The following is a 23682-nucleotide window of genomic DNA, read 5'->3' on the forward strand; positions in this document are numbered from 1 at the left end:
TATAACAACGATTATCAACGTATACAAAAACTCTTTTTCGTGCACGTTCTTTTTTCTCCTTTCTCTCTCCCTTTCTTTCTTTCCTTGTTTCTTTCTTTCTCTTTTCTCTCTTTATTTCCTTTCTTTCTTGCAGTCTTCCTTTCTTTCTCTCTTTCCTTCTCTTTCCTTTAGGTCGCTCTTGACTTGACTGATGGTGTATATTTTGTTTCTAAAATCGTATACCAACATGTTTGCTGTCCATCAAGCATTGTCCACATTTTGTATTGATAATAATGGAAAATGTGTAAGTTAGGTAAGCTTCCTTTATCCAACAACGATCCTGATGACCAATTTTGTAGCTAAAGTTGGACCGTAGGTCTACAAAAACTTAAGGGCGCTTATTGCTTAAATTGAATTATTTACCCAAAATCTTATTTCATTGCCCAAATCTATATCTGTGAGAGACGAGAGAATAAAAAGGGATTTTTATTGGGGGGGGGGGTGGTTGGGGTAATAGGAAGGGGCCGCAGAAGCGGTGGAGGGGGGCTGGGAGGCTCTTTTCCAAAACCGTGTATAAAAAACGTAAAAGTGACCGTATGGTTGTGATTTTATGCATGGTCTGCCCCCCCCCCCGCCTTTGAAAACCGTTCAGCAGCCCCTGTAGGAGAACTACTTATCAAAGACATAAGGAATGATCATGTTTTTTACCAATATCTAGTAAAATTTTAATTTCTTTCTCTCTCTCTCTCCCCCTTTCCACCCTCTCACCCCTTTCACCCTCCCCTTGTCTCTTCCATGTCGGTATATTTTTGTTTAACCTGCACTTTTCATTTTTCCCCTTCCTTTTTTCCCCCTTGTACACCTAAAGTCCCCCCCCCCCTTCATTATTCCACCCGAAGTAAATTTTGGTAATTATTTACAAGGCCTTCATCATAAAGGCCGCGGTCGAAGGCCCATGTTCAAGATGCTACTTGAGTCCTGTTGCAGTCACATGTCATGTTTCGTGAGTCTTTCAAAAACACCGAAAAGGAGAATCGAACTAATTATTCAATTCTTCACGTGCCGTTTCAGATAAATCAACGCCTTTCTTATCATTGAGTAAGAAGTTATTGAGTTCGTTGATCAAGATCATGAGATGAACTTATGGGTTTGTTGACATCTTGATCGTGAAGGCAAACAATATATCTTGAGTTTTGTCGTCTGATTTGGGTGGTTATATAGGCTGATCTGAACACTTGAAAATATCATTCTTTTATTGGTAATATCGCCATGAGGGTCCTTCTCGTCTGCTGCATTGTCGCCCTGCTAGCCGTTCAGGTAAGCAGAACTTATTCATCGCCCCCCTTTCTTTTTGTTTTATTCATACCACTTTATATCGGTTTCCGTTTACTTGTATTATATTAGGATGTGTGTCTTTCTTGTGTGTATTTTTTTGGTATGATCTACACATGGCCCTGGGAAGAGGATGTCCTGGGGTGCTGCGCTGTTATTCTCCATAGGCAGCTGAGCACCCCCTGGAATTTAGGTAGGCATGGGAAATTGGGAGAAATGTAAGGAAAATTACCAAAAAATTGCTGACCCCCCCCCCCCCCCCTCTTGTGTTAAGAATTTATTAGGACCCAAACGAGCTTCATTTTGTAGTGAAATTTTTATTTATTTATTTTTATCTTATTATTTTTTATTTTTATTTTTTGCTTGTCAAATTTACTTCAGCACCCTAGCCAAACTGAAAAATCGTTCCGAGGACCCTCGATCTACTAGCCCTGCTGGATCATTTCGTGATCATAACATGTTGTGGGCAGTGCATGGCTAAACCAAGGGTCACACTCTTGTTGTAAAAGGACTATGTAAATATTTTGAAGAACACTCAGTTGTTTTCATCCCTGCCAATTGATTACTATTCATGCATAAGACTAATGCGGTATTTGTTTTATCTGAAAGGATTGCAACTGACACCTTGGCATATTCAGTATTCTTATGAAATAGCTCAGCACGAAATCTAAGGTGTATTTTAAACAAAACAAAAAAAAACAATTTGAGGTTATGTTTAAGAATGGCCCTGGGAAGCGAGAGTGCTGAAGCACCCCCAAGATTTTCCTGGGGGCTGCTGCGTGTATTATGCTCCATAAGAGGCATCCCTTGGAATTCTGGACTGCAAAAGCTCCGGTGTTGATTTATAACACCAGCCTGGAATCTATCTAAGTCCACACTATAAAGTATCGAAACAACATCGGTTTGGAATAAAACACTGCACTCTAAAAAAAATGTTGGGTAAACGTGCTCTGTGAGTGTAGTTATGTGTCCAACTAACATTGGGCATATCATTAGGGCATTTTTATCTATCCAGTGTGATGAAATTTTTGCCAATTCTAAGGTAATTGCTCCCTATTTTTTAACCTTACTGGACAATATGCTTCCCGCATCGAGTAAAATACTGCCCCAAATTTGTTGGACACCTAATTACCCTCGTGGTGGTAAATCTTTTACCAAATATTTTTTTACAGTGCACTCTAAACATATATTAGGTAAAAGTGCTCCATTAGGGTAATTATGTGTCCAAACAACATTGGGTATTGCTTTATAGGGCATTTTTATTCATCCAGTGTGATGGAAATGTTGCCCATTCTTAAGTAATTGCTGCTTATCATTTTTGTTTCCTCACTGGACAATGTGTTTCCCCGCATTGGGTAAAATACTTCCCCAAAATTGGTTGGACATATTATAATCACCCTTGTTGTGGTAAAAATTTACCCCTAGTTTTTACAGTGAAAATATTGTTTTTTTAATCGTTATGTACACACTATTCAAAATTAGGCACAAGGTGCTTGGCCATGGGACCGGCTCTTCGCCCCGATCCCATCGACCACGCCCCCACCAACCACGGACCCGACCCCGGTCATTGACACATCGGATGTTCTCGAAGCCGATTCCAGTGTCGATTTCTGGGACGATGTCTACGAGCGCGCCGTCAACGAATACGGGCCCGTTGACGTCCCCTACTACGAGAACAGTCCTTGGAGCGTGTCCTCGCTGTTGTTGGGGCTAGGTGATAACATCGCGTCTGTACTGCCGCAGTTCTTCCGTGACGTGTGGTACTACGGTCCCTCGGATAGGGAGGTGTTTGTCCCTCAGGTTCAACCTGGAGGTAAGTGGCCGGTCTCATTATTTGTGAGAGAGATAGGAAGAGATGAGAGAGAGAGAAAGAAAGAGGGGGTGGAGGTGGGGAGGGAGGAGTACTGGATGGAAGAGGAATGGGGGGCATGTATAGGCATAGGCCCTACTTTGGTTTTAAAAAAATGAATAGACCTAGGCCTATATAAGACGCCTGTTAATAGGAAGAACAGTCAATATTTTTCAGGTCAGGGCCTCGTCTAACAAAGAGTTTCGATTGACCCATTCAATCTGAACTGTATGGAAATCCATCCATACCATATTTTGTTTCCTACAGGAAATTTGCACAATCACTCTACTATTAAACACAGAGAATCACAGTGAATCTTCAAAGGAATGATGAATGAATGGATATAAATTTTTATCTAAAAAAATATGTTTGAAATATTTGCATTTTAAGGCCTGGTCACACCGCCCGAGCGTTGTTGGAGCGGTCGTAGAGCGGTAGGGAGAGAGGGTCGAATTTCGCTCACAAAATTGGGGGAAAATTCGAAAACAAAAATCGAAAAAAAAAATCGAAATCGAAAATGGTAAACGGTAGCGAGCGGTGATGATTTTTTTTCTCTCCGCTCCACGACCGCTATAACAACGTTCGGGCGGTGTGACCAGGCCTTTAGATGTTGACGTTGCTGGCCACCCATCAATAGTTGTGATTTATCGGATCAATCGTAACTCTTTATAATGAGACGGGACCCCATGCTATAACAATGGCTTCATTAGGGCTAATTTATATTCATGAGGTCATATCTTGATTGACTCTTGATTGATTTTATTTATGTAGATACATCATTTTTAAAATTACATAATATTCATATCCATAATGTCTCTTACGCTTGGTCGCAAGATGGACGGATTTTCGTAGCTCAGCTAGCAAGTAATGGAAAAACCAGTAAGAAGTTGATCAAGTCCGTCGAAGATCTTAAAAAGCTGTGAGAAACATCTTTTCCGTCGATGAATTTATGACTTGTGAATTGTGATGGCATCGTGTGTGGTGTATCATTCTAACGAAAACAAACTCATTGCTTTTTTTAAATTTTAACCTTTTTTTTCATTTACTGTCAATTTTCGGCATTTGTAAATTGCATATCTAATCTGTGTAAGTAGTTTTTGCTAATTTATTTATCTTGGGAACTCCACTTATTTTTAGCTAAATTTGATAAGAATTTTTTTTAATGGTAAGAAAATATCCATGCGGATTATGTAGGAAGTCTGTAAAATCAAATCAAAGGGGCCTTTTATGTACGCAATGTAAAAAATGGATTCACGTATCATGTGCTCTGGTGCCATAAATTATACGATGATAACACAGAAATGTTCTTGAATTGGGAATGTCCACAGTGTGCAATGAAGCATTTACCGTTTTATGGTGAAAGTAAAATGTCTACAAGTGTATCTTATAATCCAAATAAAGAATTAGATGGGAATGTCCATAATTTGGGGCTGAAATACGACCAGCTTTCAAAGAGTGGAATAAAATGATTACATCTGAATGTGGTCAGTCTTTTCAAACATTTTGACGAAATAAAATCAATTTTGTGCCGTAATGATATTCATTTATTAGCTCTGAATGAAACAAGATTAGACGATAGTATCAATGATGCAGAGATCTATATAGGCCTACCTAAATATTCTATTGTTCGAAATGATCGTGATAGAAAAGGTGGCGGGGTAGATATCTATGTTCACAATAGTTTAATTTGTCATCTGAAGCCTGCTTTCCCATATAAGATAGAAACTTTGTCAAAGAGATAAACCGTTCATATTTGCCACATGGTATCGCCCTCCTAGCTCCACATGTTTTACTCTTGATTACTATGAACCTATGTTAACATTTCTTGATGGATTTATAAACCTATCATTATGGGAGATATTAATTTTGATGTCTTAAAACAACCACCTACAAGTAGATGTAAACGATACAACCAACTAAATGATCTTTATGGTCTGAAACAAATTCTTCCGAATACACAAGAATATGCAAAGATTCTTTAACACTTGTTGATCATATTATAACGAACTGTCGAGAAAATGTGCATTTTTATGGTGTAATTCATAACAGTCTTAGTGACCACTCCATGAGTTTCTTAATTTTGAATGCTCATCAGTCAAATGATAATGCTTCTAAGTCTAATTTCGTCACATTTCGTAAGTCAAAAGGTGTAGATTTAATGCTTTTAAAGCTGAAATCAAGGACATTGACTTATATTGTAAAAGAAATGGACAGTGTGGATGACGCTGTCGATAGATGGCAGGAAATTCTGTTGGGTGTGGTTAATAAATACATGCCAATCAAAACTAAGCGAGTGAGAAAAAACACTCCCCTTGGTTGAACGAACATATTTTTGAATTGATGAAGAAACGAGATAAAATGAAACAAAAGGCAAAGGTTCATAACAGTGATCTATATTGGAAAAAACTATAAACAATTGAAAAATAAAGTTTTAGATGAAAACATTAAACTTAAAAAGAAAATATTTTGCCATAAGCTGACTGAAACTAAAGACAGAAACCAAACTTGGCCAACCCTTAAATCTCTCCTACCCAACAATTCTTCCTTCTTTCATGTATTTGAGTTTGACTCATGATACTTTTGAAACTGCAAATCATTTTAATAGTCATTTTGCCAGTGTTGCCAATGTTTTACATGCAGGTAATGATGCTAATATCACACAAAATGTGTAATGTTGCAAATAATGATATGGGGAAACTTGTCGCCTAGTGGTTTTGAAATGAATTTTAAACTATCGACAGTTTCTGAAACAGACATATTGAAAGAAATTTACAGTCTTAAGAATAAGAAATCAGTCCGGCTGGATGGAATCAGTTATTATGTATTAAAAACTTGTGCAACGGAAATTTATCAAATAATTGCATATCTGCAATAAGGGATGGTATTTTTCCCTCCCAATGGAAAATTGCCAAAATTATACCACGGGCTGCGCAAGAAAGGCGATAAATGTGAACCGCATAATTATAGGCCCATATCATTATTATGATACCTTGTGTCTCGAAACTTTTAGAGAATGTTGTTCAAAAACAATTACTCCGTTACTTGAATGACAATGATTTACTAGTAAACGAACAATCGGGCTTCAGGGCGAAGCACTCCACAACTACGGCTCTAATCAAGGTGACTGATGAATGGCTTAAAGCGCTGCATCAATTAAGGGAAATATATTGGATGTGTCTAGATTTACATAAGGCATTTGATAATGTCGACCACCATGTCCTTATTAAAAAGCTCTCTCATATTGGCGTTCATGGAACAACATTGAAATGGTTCCAGGACTATCTCATAAATAGACGTATTGTAACTTCAATTAGGCAAACATCTAAGGTATTAACCCTTGATTATGGAGTTCCTCAGGGGTCAATAATAGGCCCGCTGTTGTTCTTGATTTTCATTAACGATTTACCATTGTTTTTTTTACAAAGTGTAAGTTGCATTTCTATGCCGAAAAGATTCTCAACCCAAAAATTTCAGGGAGGGCGTAGGAAAATAAATTGACAAGCAAAAAAAAAAAAAAAAAAAAAAAAAAGGTCATCAACTAAAAATTTAGGGGGGACGGTCCCCCTCCCCAAATTTAGGGGGGGACACGTCCCCCCTGTCCCCCCCGCTTCCGCCGCCTATGGGGGGGGGGCGTTTTTACGATGGGATATTTTTAACCGTAAGTTAGTTTCAGTCTTTGCATTTTTTCTTGTAATGTATTTAATTAAGGTTTGTGTATATTTTATATAATATATATTTACCATGTTTACGTTGCAAAGGACCCCATGGAAGAACAGCGGCATTGTGTTAATACCGCTGAAATGGGCAATCCTCCATATTTCATTTGACGATTTTTTTTTTATTTTTCTTCTTGTAATTTCATGATGTATATAATTTGTTTTATATGAAAATAAATACCAACAAACAAGTATAATCATTCATATCATATATATATACATGGGTGGAGCATATTAAGCTCTCGAGGCTCTTGAGAACGATGTTCGGCCCCATCTTCATGGGGCCGAATGGACCGATTCCCACCAAATTCGGGTTGTTTGGGGTTTTTCATCATGTTCTACCAAAATATGGAATAAAAAACGCTGATATGCAAAAAAGTGAAAATTGATGACGTCACACTTCGGCACTCTTTTGAACACATATGTGTAGTGCAATGCAGCATCGGCCGTCGGGACGTTTACAGAATGGGCAGGGTCCATCCATAACAGCGGGCTGTTAATCATTATTTGACCACATCGTCTCAGCGTGTTTTGCGATTCCTGTTATTTTTTAAATCAACATTCATCAACATTGTTTTGTTATCCGATCAATTTTCATATCTGGCATTTTTTTAATATTTTGATTGTCTGAGAAACGTTATTTCAACATCGTAGCTGCCAGGTTAAAAAAAATGTTTCATTATTACTGATAAACCGCTCCCCATGAAAACGATATTTTACAATTCCTTTGCTTCCGAGTCCTTACTCATTTAATTATCATCGTTTTTTTTAAGAAAAGAGAAATAACATATTGGGCCGAAACGTGAGGGGCAATCCCCTCCACCCCCCCCCCCTCCCACCACCACCAAGCACCTCCGATCCTGCCTCGATTCCGCCAGGCGAATCATGACTCCCAGGTATTTTTCCCCCAGGCCAGCCGTGATTACGTCATGTTGAGGGCTTCCCCTTACATAAAGCTAGGCTTTTTTTAAGAATTCTGCTTTTGCTTTAAAAATAGAATATCAGATTTAGACAAATTATAACATCCATTCTAGTCAAATCGACCTCTTTTTATATTTTTATACTTAAATCCAAAATTAGAAATAGAAAAATCCGTAGCAGCGTATTCAGATAGTTGAAAGTTTTCCATAGATAGGCCAATCACCGATTCACCATTCATTCTTTTCATTGTAAATAGACTAGATAGGTAATAAACAATGACAAACGCGTTCACGTGTATAGAGTTTGATGAACACGCATCAATCTACCGTCCTATAGCTATATAATATCATCGGTCTAATTTACTTCTATTTCAGCCAGCAAAAGTAAGGTAAAGTAATTTGTAGTTGGTAGTTGAAATAAATGAAAATACCAGAATATTATTGTGCCATTTTCATCACCTCATTGATATTTTAATGATGTCCATTTACACGCACTGATCGATCGCAATTTTATAGCCTCGCCGCGCCGCGGCATGAGCGGGGCTGAGCTGACTGACTCTCGATCGGTAGGCGAGTTTGCTCACGCTAGCTGCCGGCGGCGCGGCAGAGCCAGAAATTAAACCGCACATATGGCGCCGGGCGCTGAGTTTAGAAACCCAACACGGCGCCAGCGGTTCGGTTTAGTACCCCGATCCCTTACGATTAGACCAAAACTAAAAGCTTTGGTCTATGTTATTTTGTTATCGGCATTATCGTGATATTGGGAACCACCGTTCACTTCATACAGCAGCGCTTTATTCACTCACACGCACGGTTCCCTATTTCCACCTCCATTCTCTTTGTACACAAGTGCGCGTACACAAATCTACGAGTGGTTTCCAAAACCACATTTAGCCTTGTTATCAAGGTATTAAGGCATTATTATAGGATTAACGCATTCCGCGGAGTTGTTTAGCGAGTATGCAGTGCACGAGAGGTTTCTTCTGAGCATGCGCACTCCACACGAGCCAGAGCCAGAGGCAAGTGTGGAGTGTGCATGCGAAGAAGAAACCTCGAGTGCACTGCATATTGCTGAACAACGACGGGAAAATGCATTAATCCTATAATAATGCCTTAATACCTTGATAACAAGGCCAAATCGTGGTTTTAGAAACCACTCGTAGATTTGTGTACGCGCACTTGTGTACAAAGTGAATGGAGGTGGAAATAGGGAACCGTGCGTGTAATTTTGAACGCAATTATAGCACCTTATATGAGAAAGAAATAATGAAATAGATCTAAATCAAATATAAAAATTTTTGAAATTGCACTTACCGTGGGTTAGACAATTTGGGTGCGCGAAAATCGCATGGGCGTGCAGGGATAGACACTTTTTGCGAATGATCACGTGGTACGCTTTGACCAATCAGCAAGCTGTAAATTATTTAGCCATCTTATATTAAACGTGGAATTTGTCACCAGTCCATTCACTGCCTCGCCGTTTATTTCATCAACGGTGGTGACTTCTTTCCACTCCCATTGACTTTGCACACAACGAGCGCAAACACACAAGAAGAGAGGTGACAAATTTCATGAAAAGGCTGGTATTGGTTGTTCAGCTGAACCCCACACAGGCTCCACTCACCGATTACAGAGACTGGTCTAACTCGGCATCTCTGACGTTACAGGGACTCAATGCCATGGCCCTATCAGGACAGTAGGCAAAGTTGGCAAACTTACCTGTATTTTCATGTTGAATTTTTTAATTGATACAGAGATGCCATACAACAGCACCATCCATTGGTTCCGTAAGGGTCTTCGTATCCATGACAACCCTGCCCTTCTGACAGCCATCCAGGGCACAAAGGTCTTCCGGCCGGTCTTCATCCTAGATCCGAACTTCCTCGAGTCTGGCAAGGTTGGCATCAACAGGTGGCGCTTCCTCCTGGAAGCTCTCCGGGACCTTGACTACAGCTTCAGAGCTTTGGGATCCCGGTGAGTGCATGGTGACATAAATGGTTCCATGATGTTTGCCACAGTTACCCTGCTATAAATTCAACACACTATTCAAATGGCTAAGGCTTATAACCTTGGATGTTATACCCTACCCTGAACCCAACTCTAAACCTAACATAGAAACCCTTTCACATCCATAACTCCATATCTTCAGAAAAATTAGCAGAGGAACAATAATTACAGTCCTGAGCAAATGTCATGTCATACAAATTAGTTAATCCCACTTAGAATATGCCTTTATCATAGATCTAGATCTGGAACAGTTTAATACATGAACTGTACTTTGTGAAATTGTGATAGCTGACAGAAACAACGGATCACACTGAAGATCAGAAACACGTATATGGACATTTGGGACAGTATATTATCGTTACTTGGAACAATACCTGACATACTTGTACTGTGCATGAATTTAATTCTTGTTTTGCTTATTTTGAACACAATTTCTTCCAGAATATCCTTTGGCATTTTTTTTTCACAAACAGGCACTTGGGTGGTCATTTGATTGAATTCTGTATGAACTCATTTTGAAATCATTACCACAACTGGCATTTATATAATATTTCGAAAATTCATGCTCCAATTGAACCTAAACTTCTATACCTACAGGTTGTTTGTGGTTCGTGGGAACCCTACAACGGTGTTCCCCGAGCTCTTCAAGAAATGGAATGTGACCCGTCTGACCTTTGACGTTGACACCGAGCCCTACGCACGCCAGCGCGACCAGGAAGTGATAGAGCTCGCCAAGAAAAACGGCGTTGAAGTCGTCACCAAAGTCTCCCATACGCTATATGACACTGAGAGGTACTGTATGTTGTTGTTTAATTCCACCCAATTCAGCTTTGGGCTACCATGACCTTTTCATATTCAAATATAAAGGCTCAGGTTTTGCTTTGACAGGACAAGGAGATTATGTTTCCAAACCATAAATATTCATTACCTGCTTGTAATATTATTATAGTAGCTTTCCTTTTGAAGTGTCAGAAATTCTAGGCCAGAACATGTATGTAAATCTATGATTGGCCATTACCTTAGTTATTGATCTGTATAGTAGAAAATACAAATGGAAATTTGTCTGTAGAGCAGTTTTCAGGGCTATATTTTATTTTTTATTTGTGTTGGGAATCTTGTCTTCCTATTTATTTTCCTTAAGCGCTTAGAGACTTTCTTTGTGATAAGCACTATATAAGTGATGTTAATTATTATTATTATCTGGTGGAGTCCTTGCTAAAATAGGGAAATTCCATGACCTTTTTCTAAGTTGGACCCTCAATTTCAAATATTTCTTTGCTTCATGAAATACTAAATCCACAAAAATGCTTGATTATTACCTCTTTTTTTTCATTAGATGCACAGGTGAAAGACAAACCATTATGGTAACATACAGAGCTCTTTCTCTCGCTCTTTCTTTGGGGAGGGGGATGGGGGAGTGGGCAAGTGATGCTCATTTATTTCAAACTGTGATTTTTGAACCAAACAGAACGATCAAAGCCAACAAGAACAAACCACCCATGACATACCAGAGGATGGTCGGCCTGCTGTCTGAGATCGGAGCACCTGCACTTCCGGAACTGGCCCCACAGATTTCCAACTTCACAGGTAACAAAAATGTGGAGGATGCTACTTCCATTTGGCACTTTTTTTCAATTTCATTCAATTTCTATTTATTTCATTCATAAAACACATAAATATACATAGTAAAATATCAATATAAGAATGTGGAGACAGCTTAGAAGAACCAAGTCTTAAACAGTGCTGCCACCAAAATGTAAGCTCAAACATTTGAAAATGAACATTTTTAAGAACATTTTAACATAATAAAAACTTAAAAAAAACTCTTTTACCCTTGAAACACAGTTTATAAAGACCTTGGACTGTATTTTAAAGTCCGATTTAACTTTTTAAACCATTGTCTGTAGGTGTGGTTAACTATGATTTAATAGCCAAATGCGACATCTCTTATATCTTTAATTTGATGATCACTATATCATCACATTTGGCATTTGAAATCATTAAGTCTTGAAATGATGGACATTGGGTGATTTCAAGTCCGGTGTTGGTGTTTGTGTTGAAATTTGGATTGCTTCCCCTGGCTCCAAAACTTATTCAGAGTTTGCAAAACTGATTTAGTTCACATTATTAACACCTCAACAACTAGTGACTTACTTTTAAGACAATGGTTTAAGTTTAAAGGGATGGTCCAGGCTGGAGATATTTAAATCTCAATAAATAGAGCAGAATTCAGAAAGCAAAATGCTGAAAATTAGATCAAATCGGATAACAAATTAGAAAGTTATTTGATTTTAAAGATATGCATTATTTTGGTGAAACAGTTCTAGGCATGTCTTTATGAATATTCATAAGGTGGGCTGATGATGTCATATCCCTGCTTGTTCTTTTGTATTTTATTATATGAAATTAGGTTCATTCAACATTTTTTTACCAAGAACTAAAACAATTTGATTAACAATTGATAAAGTGCATTAGTTATTTCTTGTCACAACTTTACATTATCATAATGGAGACATATCATTTCCACATAATAAAAAATGAAACATTTATTATTTTGTGTAATAACGTAAGAAACACAAAATTAGGGATGTGACATCATTCTCCCACCTAATGAATATTCATGACGATGTGCATATAACTGTTTTTTTCAAAACATTGATAAACTTTAAAATTCAATAACTTTGTTACATGTAATCCGATTGTGATGAAGTTTTCAGCATTTTGCTATGTAAATTTTAGTCTATTTGGATATAAATATTTTCAGCCCGGACCATCCCTTTACAGTGGAGTTCAGAAAACAGGCCATTTAGTTAGTAATGGTTTCTTTCTTTGTTGATAACAGAAATTAAACATCTTTCAAAATGCCACTATAAAATACTGTGGGGTGCATTATGGGGGGCGATTCTGCAGAAAAATTAAAAGACCAAGGACATTTAAAATTGATTGAATGCAATTGAGATCTCAGTCATGGTTCTAGAAAAGACTTTCTCATAGTTAAAGTGTGTATTTTATCAGGTGACATATGCATGATTGCAGAAGTAATGGGGCCCAGCACAATTCTACAATTTGTTTCACCAAATTTGGAGTACAAAAGTTCTTGTTTTGAAGAAATTAAATCACTGTTGAAAACCCAAAAAAAAATTGTCATGTAGATTTTGGGTGTGAGATGAGTTAGCATTAATTTATATTTGTTGTATTATAAACTAATATCCTTAATTCCTCTGTTGAAAACAAACAAAAAAAATTGTCATGCACCTACAGATTTTTGGTGTGAGATGAGTTAGCATTAAGTTATATTTGTTTATAAACATTTATAAAAAAGTTTACATTTATTTATAAACTAACATCCTTAATTCCATCATACTGATATACCATGCTCAAGATATGCTACAAATAACTCAATCAAAAAAAAATTGTAGTATTTTGGAGTAGACGTACATTCAGAATGCCCTTCTGTGACTTATACAAAGTACCATTCAAAGCAATTTTTGTAAATACCTATGTAATTCTGGTGATTTGGTTTCAGGAGTAACAACCCCTGTCAAGCCTGACCATGATAGTGTATATGGGGTACCAAGCCTGGAGGACCTGGGCCTAGATGCTTCAGGTCTTGGACCACGTCTGTACCCTGGTGGGGAGACCGAGGGACTCCAACGCATGGAGCTTCATCTTGCCAGGAAGGTATGTGCGCCGGATGATGAACTGTGGTTTGTTCATCCATAGATCTGGGCCCCGTCTTACAAAGAGTTACTATTGATCCAATTAGTCGTAACTTTATGGAAATCCATCAGTGTCATAATTTTTTTCTACATGAAATTTGCAAAATGTCTTTTGTAAACAAAGGAGAACATACCGAATTGTCAAGAAATCAATGAATTCATGGATATACATTCATATCTAGAATTTTTTTGAACAAACATGCATTTTATATGTTGACTTTGCTGGCTTTTCATAGTTGTGATTGATTGGATCAATCACAACTCTTTGTAAGATGGGTCCCACGCAGGTTCCTGTCTTACAAAGAGTTGCGATTGATCCAATCAACCTCAACTGTATATATACATGGAAGCGTCGTGGTGTAGCGGTTCTGACTTTCGCCTTGTAATCAGAGGGTCGTGTGTTCGAATCCCACCATGGCCTAGAGTCATTTGGCAAGGCATTAATCCACTTTTTGCCACTTTCCACCCAGGTGTTAAATGGGAACCTGGTAGGATGTGAAAACCTCTATGTAGTATGCCTAGCAATTGAGTCTGTGACCTCTTGTTGGAATGCTCCCCAGGGAGTGGAGAAGGTGCATACATTGTATGTGGGCATGCAAGGAAGATGTCTTCCCAATGTATAAAGAGCGAAATTATATGGAAGTGGATCACATGGAGAAGGTTTGCGGTTCACCATGTGTAATATGAAGAAGGGAAAGGAAATACAGGCAGAAAGATTGAAATGGAAAGACAAGAAAGGGTAAAAAGAGGAAATTAGAGGTATTCTTTTCTTGAAAGTGAGTGAAGTCCTGAAAAGAACTGTAAACCAGATGAGATGAGCTGAATATGGCTTGAGTAGCGATGATTTCAAGTGAACCAGTGGGTTATATGGTGGTGTTCCTGATTAAAAGTCATTCTAAGTTCGTACATGTAATAATTACACACTCTAAATTGGCAATGTCATGAATCAACAGAATTACTGCTACGAAATATTAACTTGGCAACTTTTCATTTTCATTTTTGCTGTTGTATAATCATTCACTTTGATTCATGTTTTATTCATTTGAAATCAGTAGAGAATAGAGGATTGTTGCCAATCTTTGAAATCCGTATAACGCAGTTGATGGATTAACCCACTGAGTAAATTTGATAAATGTATAGTGCAAATTTTCCATAGACCTGTGACCATCTAATGTTTTTTTTTTCTTACAGTCATGGGTGTGCGGATTTGAAAAACCAAAGACAAGTCCAAACTCCTTAGAACCAAGTACAACGGTTCTTAGTCCTTACCTCAAATTTGGCTGCCTTTCACCAAGGAAGTTCTATTATGCAATCAAAGAGGTGTATGCACAGAAGGTAAGACTGATACTTCTTATGGGTCATTGCAAGAATCTCAAGATCAACTGCAAGTCTAGTTTCGGTCCCAAAATCAATCGTATGACCTGAATGCTGATATGCACCTCGCAACAAGGAGAATAATTAAATTATGAAATTGCTCGAGAACTTTGCAATTTATTGCAAATATTTTCTGGCATCACTTCCTTAAGCATTGAAAATTTAATCAAATCTGATTTAAAATAAGAAAGTTGTGATATTTTAAAGTTTTGCCTAATTTCACAAAACACTTATATGCACATCCTTGTCGGCATGCAAATGAAGAGACTGATGAAATCATCCACTTACTACTAGTATTTCTTTTGTATTTTATTATATGAAATAGTGAATATTCTAATGTTCACCTCATTGTCAAGTGAAACAAAGATTAATTCCTCCCTGAACATGTGGAATTAACATTATTTTAATACTATATGGGTCAATAAATTTGGTCCTTGTCAAATCTGTAAAAAATGAAAAATTGTATAATTCAGACAATAAAAAAACAGAAATAGTGAGTGACATCATCCACTCTCTCATTTTCATATCACTATAAAGTTGTGCATATAACTGTTTTGTGAAAAATAAGCGAAACTTTAAAACGCCATAATTTTCTTATTTTACATCCGATTTTGATCAAACTTTCAGCATTATGCTGGTTTGATTTTTCTCAATTTATTCAAATCAACATTTTTCTGGGATGGACTTGACCTTTAACCCTATCTAGGCCGGGGTATTTTGGGAGTTCCTATGGCCGGGGGGGGGCTCCCAGGCCCCCCCTAAGATCTCGGCCGTCGACCGTGCGATCGCGCCAAAAATTGGCACGCGGGTTGCCTGGGGCATAATCTACAAGATTGTATAGTAATTTATTTCATGCGAATCGCTATTAAGTGATTATGCTAATTTATGCGTAATTAGTATGCGAAATCATACTTTTCCCTCTAACTCCCTAAATAAAGCTCTAAATGTACTAATTTTTGGTATAGACACTCTTTGTGGTGTCCTCAGCAAGTGTACATGAAAAAAATTGTGATATCAAATCATTTTCTTATGTATTATATTGTTTTTGCAATTTCTTATGTATTTCTTTGTTTTTTTGACCTTTTGTTTTTCATTGTTTTTTCAATGAAATTTGTTGGGGACTCTTCTGTGATCATAAAAAGCATAAAATGAATATATTTAGACTAGAAAAACTAAAAATAATCATACATTTATGAATTTTGGTTGAAAACACAATTTGCATTGACTTTGTACACGAAATCACGTTTTTGAGCAATTTTCGGTCTGACATGCACTTACATAATGTTGCGTAATTTTGGAACCACGTACCCGGGTGACGCAAAATTGGTCTCAAAAGTTGCGCAAGACTTGAAAGTAAAAAGTCAGCGAGCGGCGCGGTAAAAAAATTTCGCACGGCGAAAATATCGCGCGATTCGTTGAGGGGGGGGCCTCCGAGGCCCCCCCGGCCTAGATAGGGTTAAACATTTGTAAACAGAGGAATATTGAAGGATTTCACAATAAATAATGGACCACTGTTGAAATAAACTATTTTGATTACATCTTTGGTGTAGATTACTTTTGACCCACTTTTTATGTACTGTCATGTACATGTATGTCCTTTGTATTGTTTTTGTATCCTATATGATTGTAAATGTGATTTATTTCATGATCATTGTTGCACATACCAGTTGTATGATCAGTAAAAAGTTTGAAATGAAGGAAAAAAAATGTTTGCTCATTTATTCATACAACAGACCAACTGCACCAAGCCTCCTGTTTCCCTGATGGGCCAGCTGATCTGGAGGGAGTTCTTCTACACCGTTGCGGCGGGAACGCCAAACTTCCACCAGATGGAGGAGAATCCAATCTGTCTTCAAGTTCCTTGGGACGATAATCCAGAATTCTTGGCCGCCTGGAAGGAGGTATAAATAAGTCCATATAAAAAAATCACAGCTGATATAGCACTGTCATTGTCAAAGCCTACATGTAGCTGGAGTAGCTCCAGTTGGCAATCATTTTGAAGAAAGGGTGGTAAAATCAAGGTTTATTGCTCATGCATCATCAAAGATCTTGGTTGATCTGCATGTATCTTGATCTCTAGTTTAATTCAAAGTTTGGTCTAAACTTGTGGTTCAACCATGGAAAGGCAATCGTAACACTGTTCTCTTACAATTCATGTCAAATATTCAAACTTATGATCACAGGTTGTTTTAACATCTTAGTTTGATTTGCCACCTGGCCAAGGTCATGGGTTCAAACCCCTGCCATTGCATTTTTTTTCCTCCGTCAAGAAATGTATCCAAATTGTGCTGCACTTTATCCAGGTTAGGTCAATGAATACCTGGCAGGAGTAATTCCATGTACGCAGTATGTGCTGTTGAAGAAGTGGTACCTCGAGCTAAAAATGGATATTAAATGTCAGGGTTGGCGGATTTAAATCACATTGATTTAAATCGTGATTTAAATCGCGATTTAAATCACCATGATTTTTTTAAAAAAATCATTGATTTAAATCACTTCCATTGAAAAATGTACAAATCATGGACAAAGTATTTGTTCAATGCAGTTTTAATTCTTCAAGTCAACTGAAAAACTTTGAATTAACTTTATATCAATAAAAGATCAACAAAGTCTTCATATCTACTTAAAACAAATTAAAATCAAATTAATAAAATCAGGTAATTAAAAACTACAGATGAATGTTGTCAATAGGTACTCATTTTTTGTAAATTATGTCGAGTTTTTCTTCTGAAATTTTACATTCTTTGTCAGTTATTATTAGTCAATTTCTTTCTTAACGTAAAGTTTTCACATAATCCAAAGACTTTTCAGAGAGCAGTTTGTAAAAAAAAAATATATAATATATAAAAGTCAATGAGAAAAGGTTTGTTGGCAGTTTTCCAGTTTTGATCCTTTGCCTACACATAACTACTTCTGTCATGTAAAATAAAAAATTGATACCTGCATGTAATCAACATATTTAACATGCCTCTTATTTCGTATTGTTACATTTATCATACATTTGATGTTTTGAATAACATAATTATAAAAATCACATTAACATAATGTAGTACAGTCATAATTTGACTGTTGAGAAAAGCTTTCTCTTATAAACCTTTTAAGTCACTGCAGCCCATTTTATGTTCAGTGCTACAAATAATGGAAGTTTTGTATCTGCATGTAATAATGGAAAGAGCTCTATAACAACAATTTGCAAAACTCAGAATAAACATTTAACACTGCATTTTAATGTTAAGATGCAGGTTCTTCAGTTACAATCATTGGCAGTTGTAAGCTGTGTCTCATTTAAAATAAAATACTTCTTTTTGTAATACATATGTTGTAATTTAAGCAGTTTTGCAGTTTTTATCCTTTAAGTTAAAAGTAAGTAGATTTTTTTTCATACTTCATGGATCAAACAGATTTTTTTTGTAGAGAATATGGGAATAAAAATTGTAGATTAATGTAAAAAATCACAGTAACAGAATGTAGTATAGTCACCCTTTGACTAAGCTATCTCCTATATTGTTCTCCAAAACTGAGAGTTTTGCATCTATATCTGTAGCAAGAGAAGAGCTTTTTATCAAAAAGATCCTAAACATATACAGTTGTAGTCTCTCTTTGACTATTGTAAAGCTGTGACTAATTGAAAAAAATCATTGATTTTAATTATTTCTCTTACAATATACATGAATACTAGTAATTGGCAAAGGGTTTGTTGGCAGTTTTGATAAGGGATTTTTTCTCTTGGATTTTTTAAATATTTGAATGAAAAATCCCAGAGGGGAATTTTCTCTACTCACTGGGAATTCCCAATGGAATATTCCTTCATAGGCCTATGTATGATAGAATTAAGTTCAGATACATGATTCCTCAAATTTATTTTAATTGTCCATTTTTACTGGATTTTAATTACAAAATATGTGGTTAAGAACAATATTAGGGGTGAAATGTATAACATCAATATTGATGTCATTGTAAGAGTAAGGGGGGGGGGGTAATTAATTGTCCATTTTTACTGCATTTTTATTACAAAATATGTGGTTAAGAACAATATTAGGGGTGAAATGTATAACATCAATATTGATGTCATTGTAAGAGTAAGGGGGGGGGGATAATTACCCTTTTTTTCGAAGGAACTTTAAAAAAATAAAAAAATAAAAAAAATCTGATTTAAATAAAAAAAATCTGATTTAAATCAAATAAATCAGATTTTTTTGATTTTTTTAAAAAAATCAAAAAAATCGCCAACCCTGTTAAATGTTAGTTGCGCATTGTATCCTCCTACGAAAGCACTGTATTATTCCGACTATTGTTCTTTTTCTTCACTTCCTGCAGGGGCGCACTGGTTACCCCTACATTGATGCCATCATGACCCAACTGAGGAACGAAGGCTGGATCCATCACCTTGCCAGACATTCTGCTGCTTGCTTCCTCACCAGGGGTGACCTCTGGCAAAGCTGGGTCAAGGGTCAAGAGGTCAGTCTTTTCATCCATGCCTTAGTGATAAAGATTTCTTTAGAGATTATCAGATGAAAATGTGATCAATGGAAGTGTTAATTTTGTTTAACATTTTTTTTGTCTCATAATGCAGTTAGAACTATATAATAGTGACATACATGGATGTATATGTAGCAAATATTAATTCATTTTCATTACTTAATAATTGAAATTAAGAATTCATCTATTTTATGTGAAATTGGATGATAGATTATTTGGTATTTGGTTGTAAGGAGTTGTGAACATGCACTCAAGCCTGGATCTGCTATATGATTCTCCTTTGATTGAATAGGTTTATTGTGTTAAGTTTTTCTACTTTCTCATATACTCTGTTACATTTAATATATATCAGATTTTTGGATGTAATCTCTCCTTTCTACTCCACTCTCTTTCTCTTTCTCTCTCTCTCTCTGGCTCTCTGTCTACCCCCCCCAACTTCTACCTATGTCTTTTGCCCCATCCTCTCTCAGTCCCTCCTATTCTCACTAAGTTTTTCTGTGATATGAACTACATAATTCAAGTCATTATTTAAGTTGTTATTGTTTGAATACATGTAGGCCTATATGTATTTGTATGTGCTTAGATGTTATACAGATATTGCCTACCTAGAGTTTGGATATAACATTTCCTCTTCCCGACGGAGTTATATTTTTTCCAAGGGATTATATTTTGCCCGAAGCGCGCAGTGCTGAGGGAAAACATTATCCCGAGGGCAAAATATAGCTTCGGAGGGGAGTTGATATGTTATTTATTAAAACGATAGACCAGGCAATATCTGTTATATTATATAGTACATGTGGATTCGCAATCAGAAATTGCATTCATCATTATGCATCTGGCTCAAACCTGAAATTCTTGCTACAGCTCTGATCCATCTACGTCATAATAGATTTTTTTATTGAAAATACATCAAGCGCGTTCTTTATGCAATCGACGCGTTAACATTAACGCATACATCAAATAAACTACCTTGTTACGCAACTTGTATGCAGCGAGTGACGTCACCTTAGTGAATATAACGCCGCAATTGAAAATACAACGCAGTTTCTTCCCTGAGGTGACGTCAAAACCTAGAATATAACAAATGCGATCCTCGCAGCTATGGTCACGCGATGGCGTATTGACCTATCACTGATTTGAATCTACATAACCTATGTAATATAAAATAATATTGATCAATCAGTCAACCAATAAATCAGTATATCAATAATATTATCAATGTTATATATATTATCAATGTAATATCCAATTAAGCGCATAGGGACGCATTTGGCAGTGATATGCGCTATATAAGTATGTTGGTATTATTATTAATAATAAGTAAATAAATCAATCAATCAGTCAATAAATCATTCAATATATCAATCATCTATCCATCCATCAATCAATCAATGATATCCTTTCCTTATACAGGTGTTTGATGAGCTGCTATTGGATGCTGACTACAGCCTCAATGCAGCTAACTGGATGTGGCTGTCATCAAGTGCTTTCTTCCACCAATACTACCGGGTCTACAGCCCCATTGTGTTTGGCAAAAAGACGGATCAGAACGGAGACTACATCAGGTATAACCATAGCTTTATGTTTACTTGGTCTGTTCATTTTGTTTTAATATTCATTTCAGTTTATTGCAAAAATTTCCTTGTAAAACAACCCAATGGCTGATACAAGCAAGGGTTACAAATTATTCAGATATTCAAAATTGATTGTCATGCTCAAATAATTTAATATCATTGGCATGAAAATCATATTCTGGCTGTTGGTTCACAAAATACGATATATAACATGTAGTAAATGATAACAAAAATTTTTGCATTAAATACTAGTAATATATTATAGAAAATTAAGCACCATAATACTAACCCAAAAGGAACCTAAAGTATGCTGCAAGAACAGCTGTGCTGAACTTAACCCGGTGTCATGGGAGGAACGCCCCGAGCGCGGTGCCCGCTCAATCACCCAATATTATTTGGACAGTGGGTTGGGAAAAGTAACCCGCGAAATAAATACTTTGATGGAATTACACTTATTTCCATTATTTCGTGAGTGAAATATTTTTGAAGTCATAATGATAATAATAGTGAATTATTAAGACTGGCAGGCATTTGGTCTGCTAATACCCATGGGCTAAACCTGTTGGGTCTTCTATTACTTTGGTCTAATTGCCTTTAATGTGTGTCAACTAATGCATGGCTCAATAGGTTGATTTTATGTTAATCAGGCAAAATATTTTTTTTCCCATTTTCAAGGGCGACTTACCACAACTTTACTTCCTAGATCTGCCTTATTGTCTAAACTCTGATCTTGTCGTGAATTGGTAATTTCAGAGGCTCTTTTTTATTATCCAGCGCTCTTAATATTTTGAGGGCAATCTCACCATGCGCCCCATGTAATGTTTTGCCCCCATGGTACCACAGAAGTTATTTAATAGGTGTGTATAATATTTTTATTGAAAAGTTCCACCAGTTTGATCCAGGGGAACTGATATCTTATGCCATGTTTATTGATTCTTTCAAGGAAATACATCCCAATCCTGGAGAGGTTCCCAGCCCAGTACATCTACGAGCCTTGGACCGCTCCACGCAGCGTGCAGGAGGCGGCAGGGTGTATCATTGGGAGGGACTACCCACGACCGATCGTTGACCACAGCGTCGTCTCTAAGAGAAACATTGGGAGGATGAAGGATGCGAGAGCTTGCCAGCCAGGGAAATCAGCAGGTAAAAGACCTGTTTGTTATAAGCTATTTAGATCCTTGCATCTGATTGGTCGAGAGCAAATTTGTCTGGTCAAAAACATTGGCTATGTGTTTCATGAAATGTTCACTGTTTTTAAGTAGGAAATTGTATTTATTTAGAACCAACTTGGTGTGTGAAATGATTAGAATATTCATTTTTGTGGTATGATTTTTTTTTCACTTCGAAATTTTGATTCGTTCCGTTATAGTAACGAAAGGATTCATTTACAGGGGATATATGAGGTTTTGATTGTTTAAAGCACATCCTCTAAAGCTTAGGTTATCAGTCATTTGAATTAGCATGAGCAAATGATTTACAATAATATTCAAGTCGAGGAAGTTTTCTTTTTCTTTTGATTCTACAACTTACATGTACATATATTATCTATCCTTTCTCATTTGCACTCTATCTCATTCTGATATGTTGATTTCTTACCTCTTTGTCTGTCTTTGTCAATCTGTCTGTCTGTCTTTTTGTCTCTCTTTGTCTATCTATCTATCTATCTGTCTATCTATCTATCCTTCTATCTAAATGAATCTATATTTCTATCTACATCTATCTATCAATCTATCTTTTTTTTCACTTTTCTTCTTTTTCCCCCTTACTTTCTCCCTGTCTGCCCCGTTCTGTCCCCCCCCCTCTCCTTCTTCCCTGTGTCTGATCATATGCCATATCTCTTTTTTTCAATCTCAGAAAAGAGACCAACTGACGCGTCAAACAAGAACAGCAACGGCAAAGTCAGAAAGATCACCTCAATGCTGAAGAAGAAATAAACTGGACAACTTGCAGTGGTATGGTGCAAGATTCTACTACACATTCCAAAAACATTTTAGACAGGGATACGATCCCATTATTATTTCTTTTGTAAAAATTAATTAACTCTATGTTCTATAACCTATTTTGTCTCTGACTCTTCCCTTTAACATTATGGGATGTATGCTCCTTGAAACCAAGGCAACGCTTCATATGTTAGCAATGTTATGTTCATGTAATGAAATAAAGCGAATGATTCATTATAGTTTTAGGGTGAAATAGGGATTTCAGCATCTGATCCATCAGTGATTGCTTTGGGCTATACATTGATAGAAGTAGAGCATTAGATATTTTTCCTTATCTGTATATTTTGCACTTTTTTTATCTTAAAGTATTGCTACTGAATAGTAATTCTTGTTCGTAAAGTATGTATTTATTTCAGTCTTTTTTCAGTCAGAAGAATTAGCTTAGCAAAGTTTAATCTTGGTAGTATAGATCAGGGCTGATATAGATGACCCTTTTTTCTATTAAAAACATGGTTTTTTTAAGTTGTTTTGTTTACAAAATGACTTCAATAGAACGATATTTGAGTAAACAATATATTACCTAAGTAAGTGTGTGAATTTTCTACAGATGAAGTGCTAGTGATGACCAAATTAATAGTGTGTGAATCAGATGAAGATTAATTGCTCAATTTTCAGGGAAGACAAAATATTTGATAGAGTTTAAAGAAAATTTATTCATATGTATGTTCTTAGAATCACCCACGCAGTATTGTATTCAACTTAATATTGCAATTATATTACCAAGAGGAATCAT

The 23682-nt window shown here is 36.5% G+C and overlaps 1 protein-coding gene across 3 annotated transcripts; it reads left to right on the forward strand.

The window, feature by feature from the left end:
- The first annotated feature begins 1189 nt into the window (after window positions 1-1189).
- LOC121428730 (cryptochrome-2-like) lies at window positions 1190-23682 on the forward strand. 3 transcript variants are annotated; one of them, XM_041625542.1, is made up of 12 exons: window positions 1190-1296; window positions 2794-3124; window positions 9551-9770; window positions 10401-10595; window positions 11272-11390; window positions 13330-13484; window positions 14714-14857; window positions 16630-16797; window positions 19214-19354; window positions 20789-20940; window positions 21893-22092; window positions 22804-23682. In XM_041625542.1, the coding sequence occupies exons 1-12, from the start codon at window positions 1249-1251 to the stop codon at window positions 22881-22883; spliced, it is 1953 nt and encodes a 650-aa protein (XP_041481476.1). In that variant the 5' UTR covers window positions 1190-1248; the 3' UTR covers window positions 22884-23682. The 3 variants fall into 3 exon arrangements, with proteins under 3 accessions (XP_041481476.1, XP_041481477.1, XP_041481478.1); XM_041625543.1 differs by lacking the exons at window positions 1190-1296; window positions 2794-3124 and adding an exon at window positions 8077-8185; XM_041625544.1 differs by lacking the exons at window positions 1190-1296; window positions 2794-3124 and adding an exon at window positions 8079-8180.

Source organism: Lytechinus variegatus, chromosome 15 (genome assembly GCF_018143015.1).
Source record: "Lytechinus variegatus isolate NC3 chromosome 15, Lvar_3.0, whole genome shotgun sequence".
In the NCBI taxonomy this organism is placed as follows: Eukaryota; Metazoa; Echinodermata; class Echinoidea; order Temnopleuroida; family Toxopneustidae; genus Lytechinus; species Lytechinus variegatus.

Coding starts and splice junctions, on each gene's coding strand:
- LOC121428730 (XM_041625542.1), top strand. CDS start 1,249: ATGAGGGTCCTTCTCGTCTGCTGCATTGTCGCCCTGCTAGCCGTTCAG. Junction 9,771..10,400: donor TTCAGAGCTTTGGGATCCCG/GTGAGTGCATGG, acceptor CTATACCTACAG/GTTGTTTGTGGTTCGTGGGA. Junction 10,596..11,271: donor ACGCTATATGACACTGAGAG/GTACTGTATGTT, acceptor TGAACCAAACAG/AACGATCAAAGCCAACAAGA.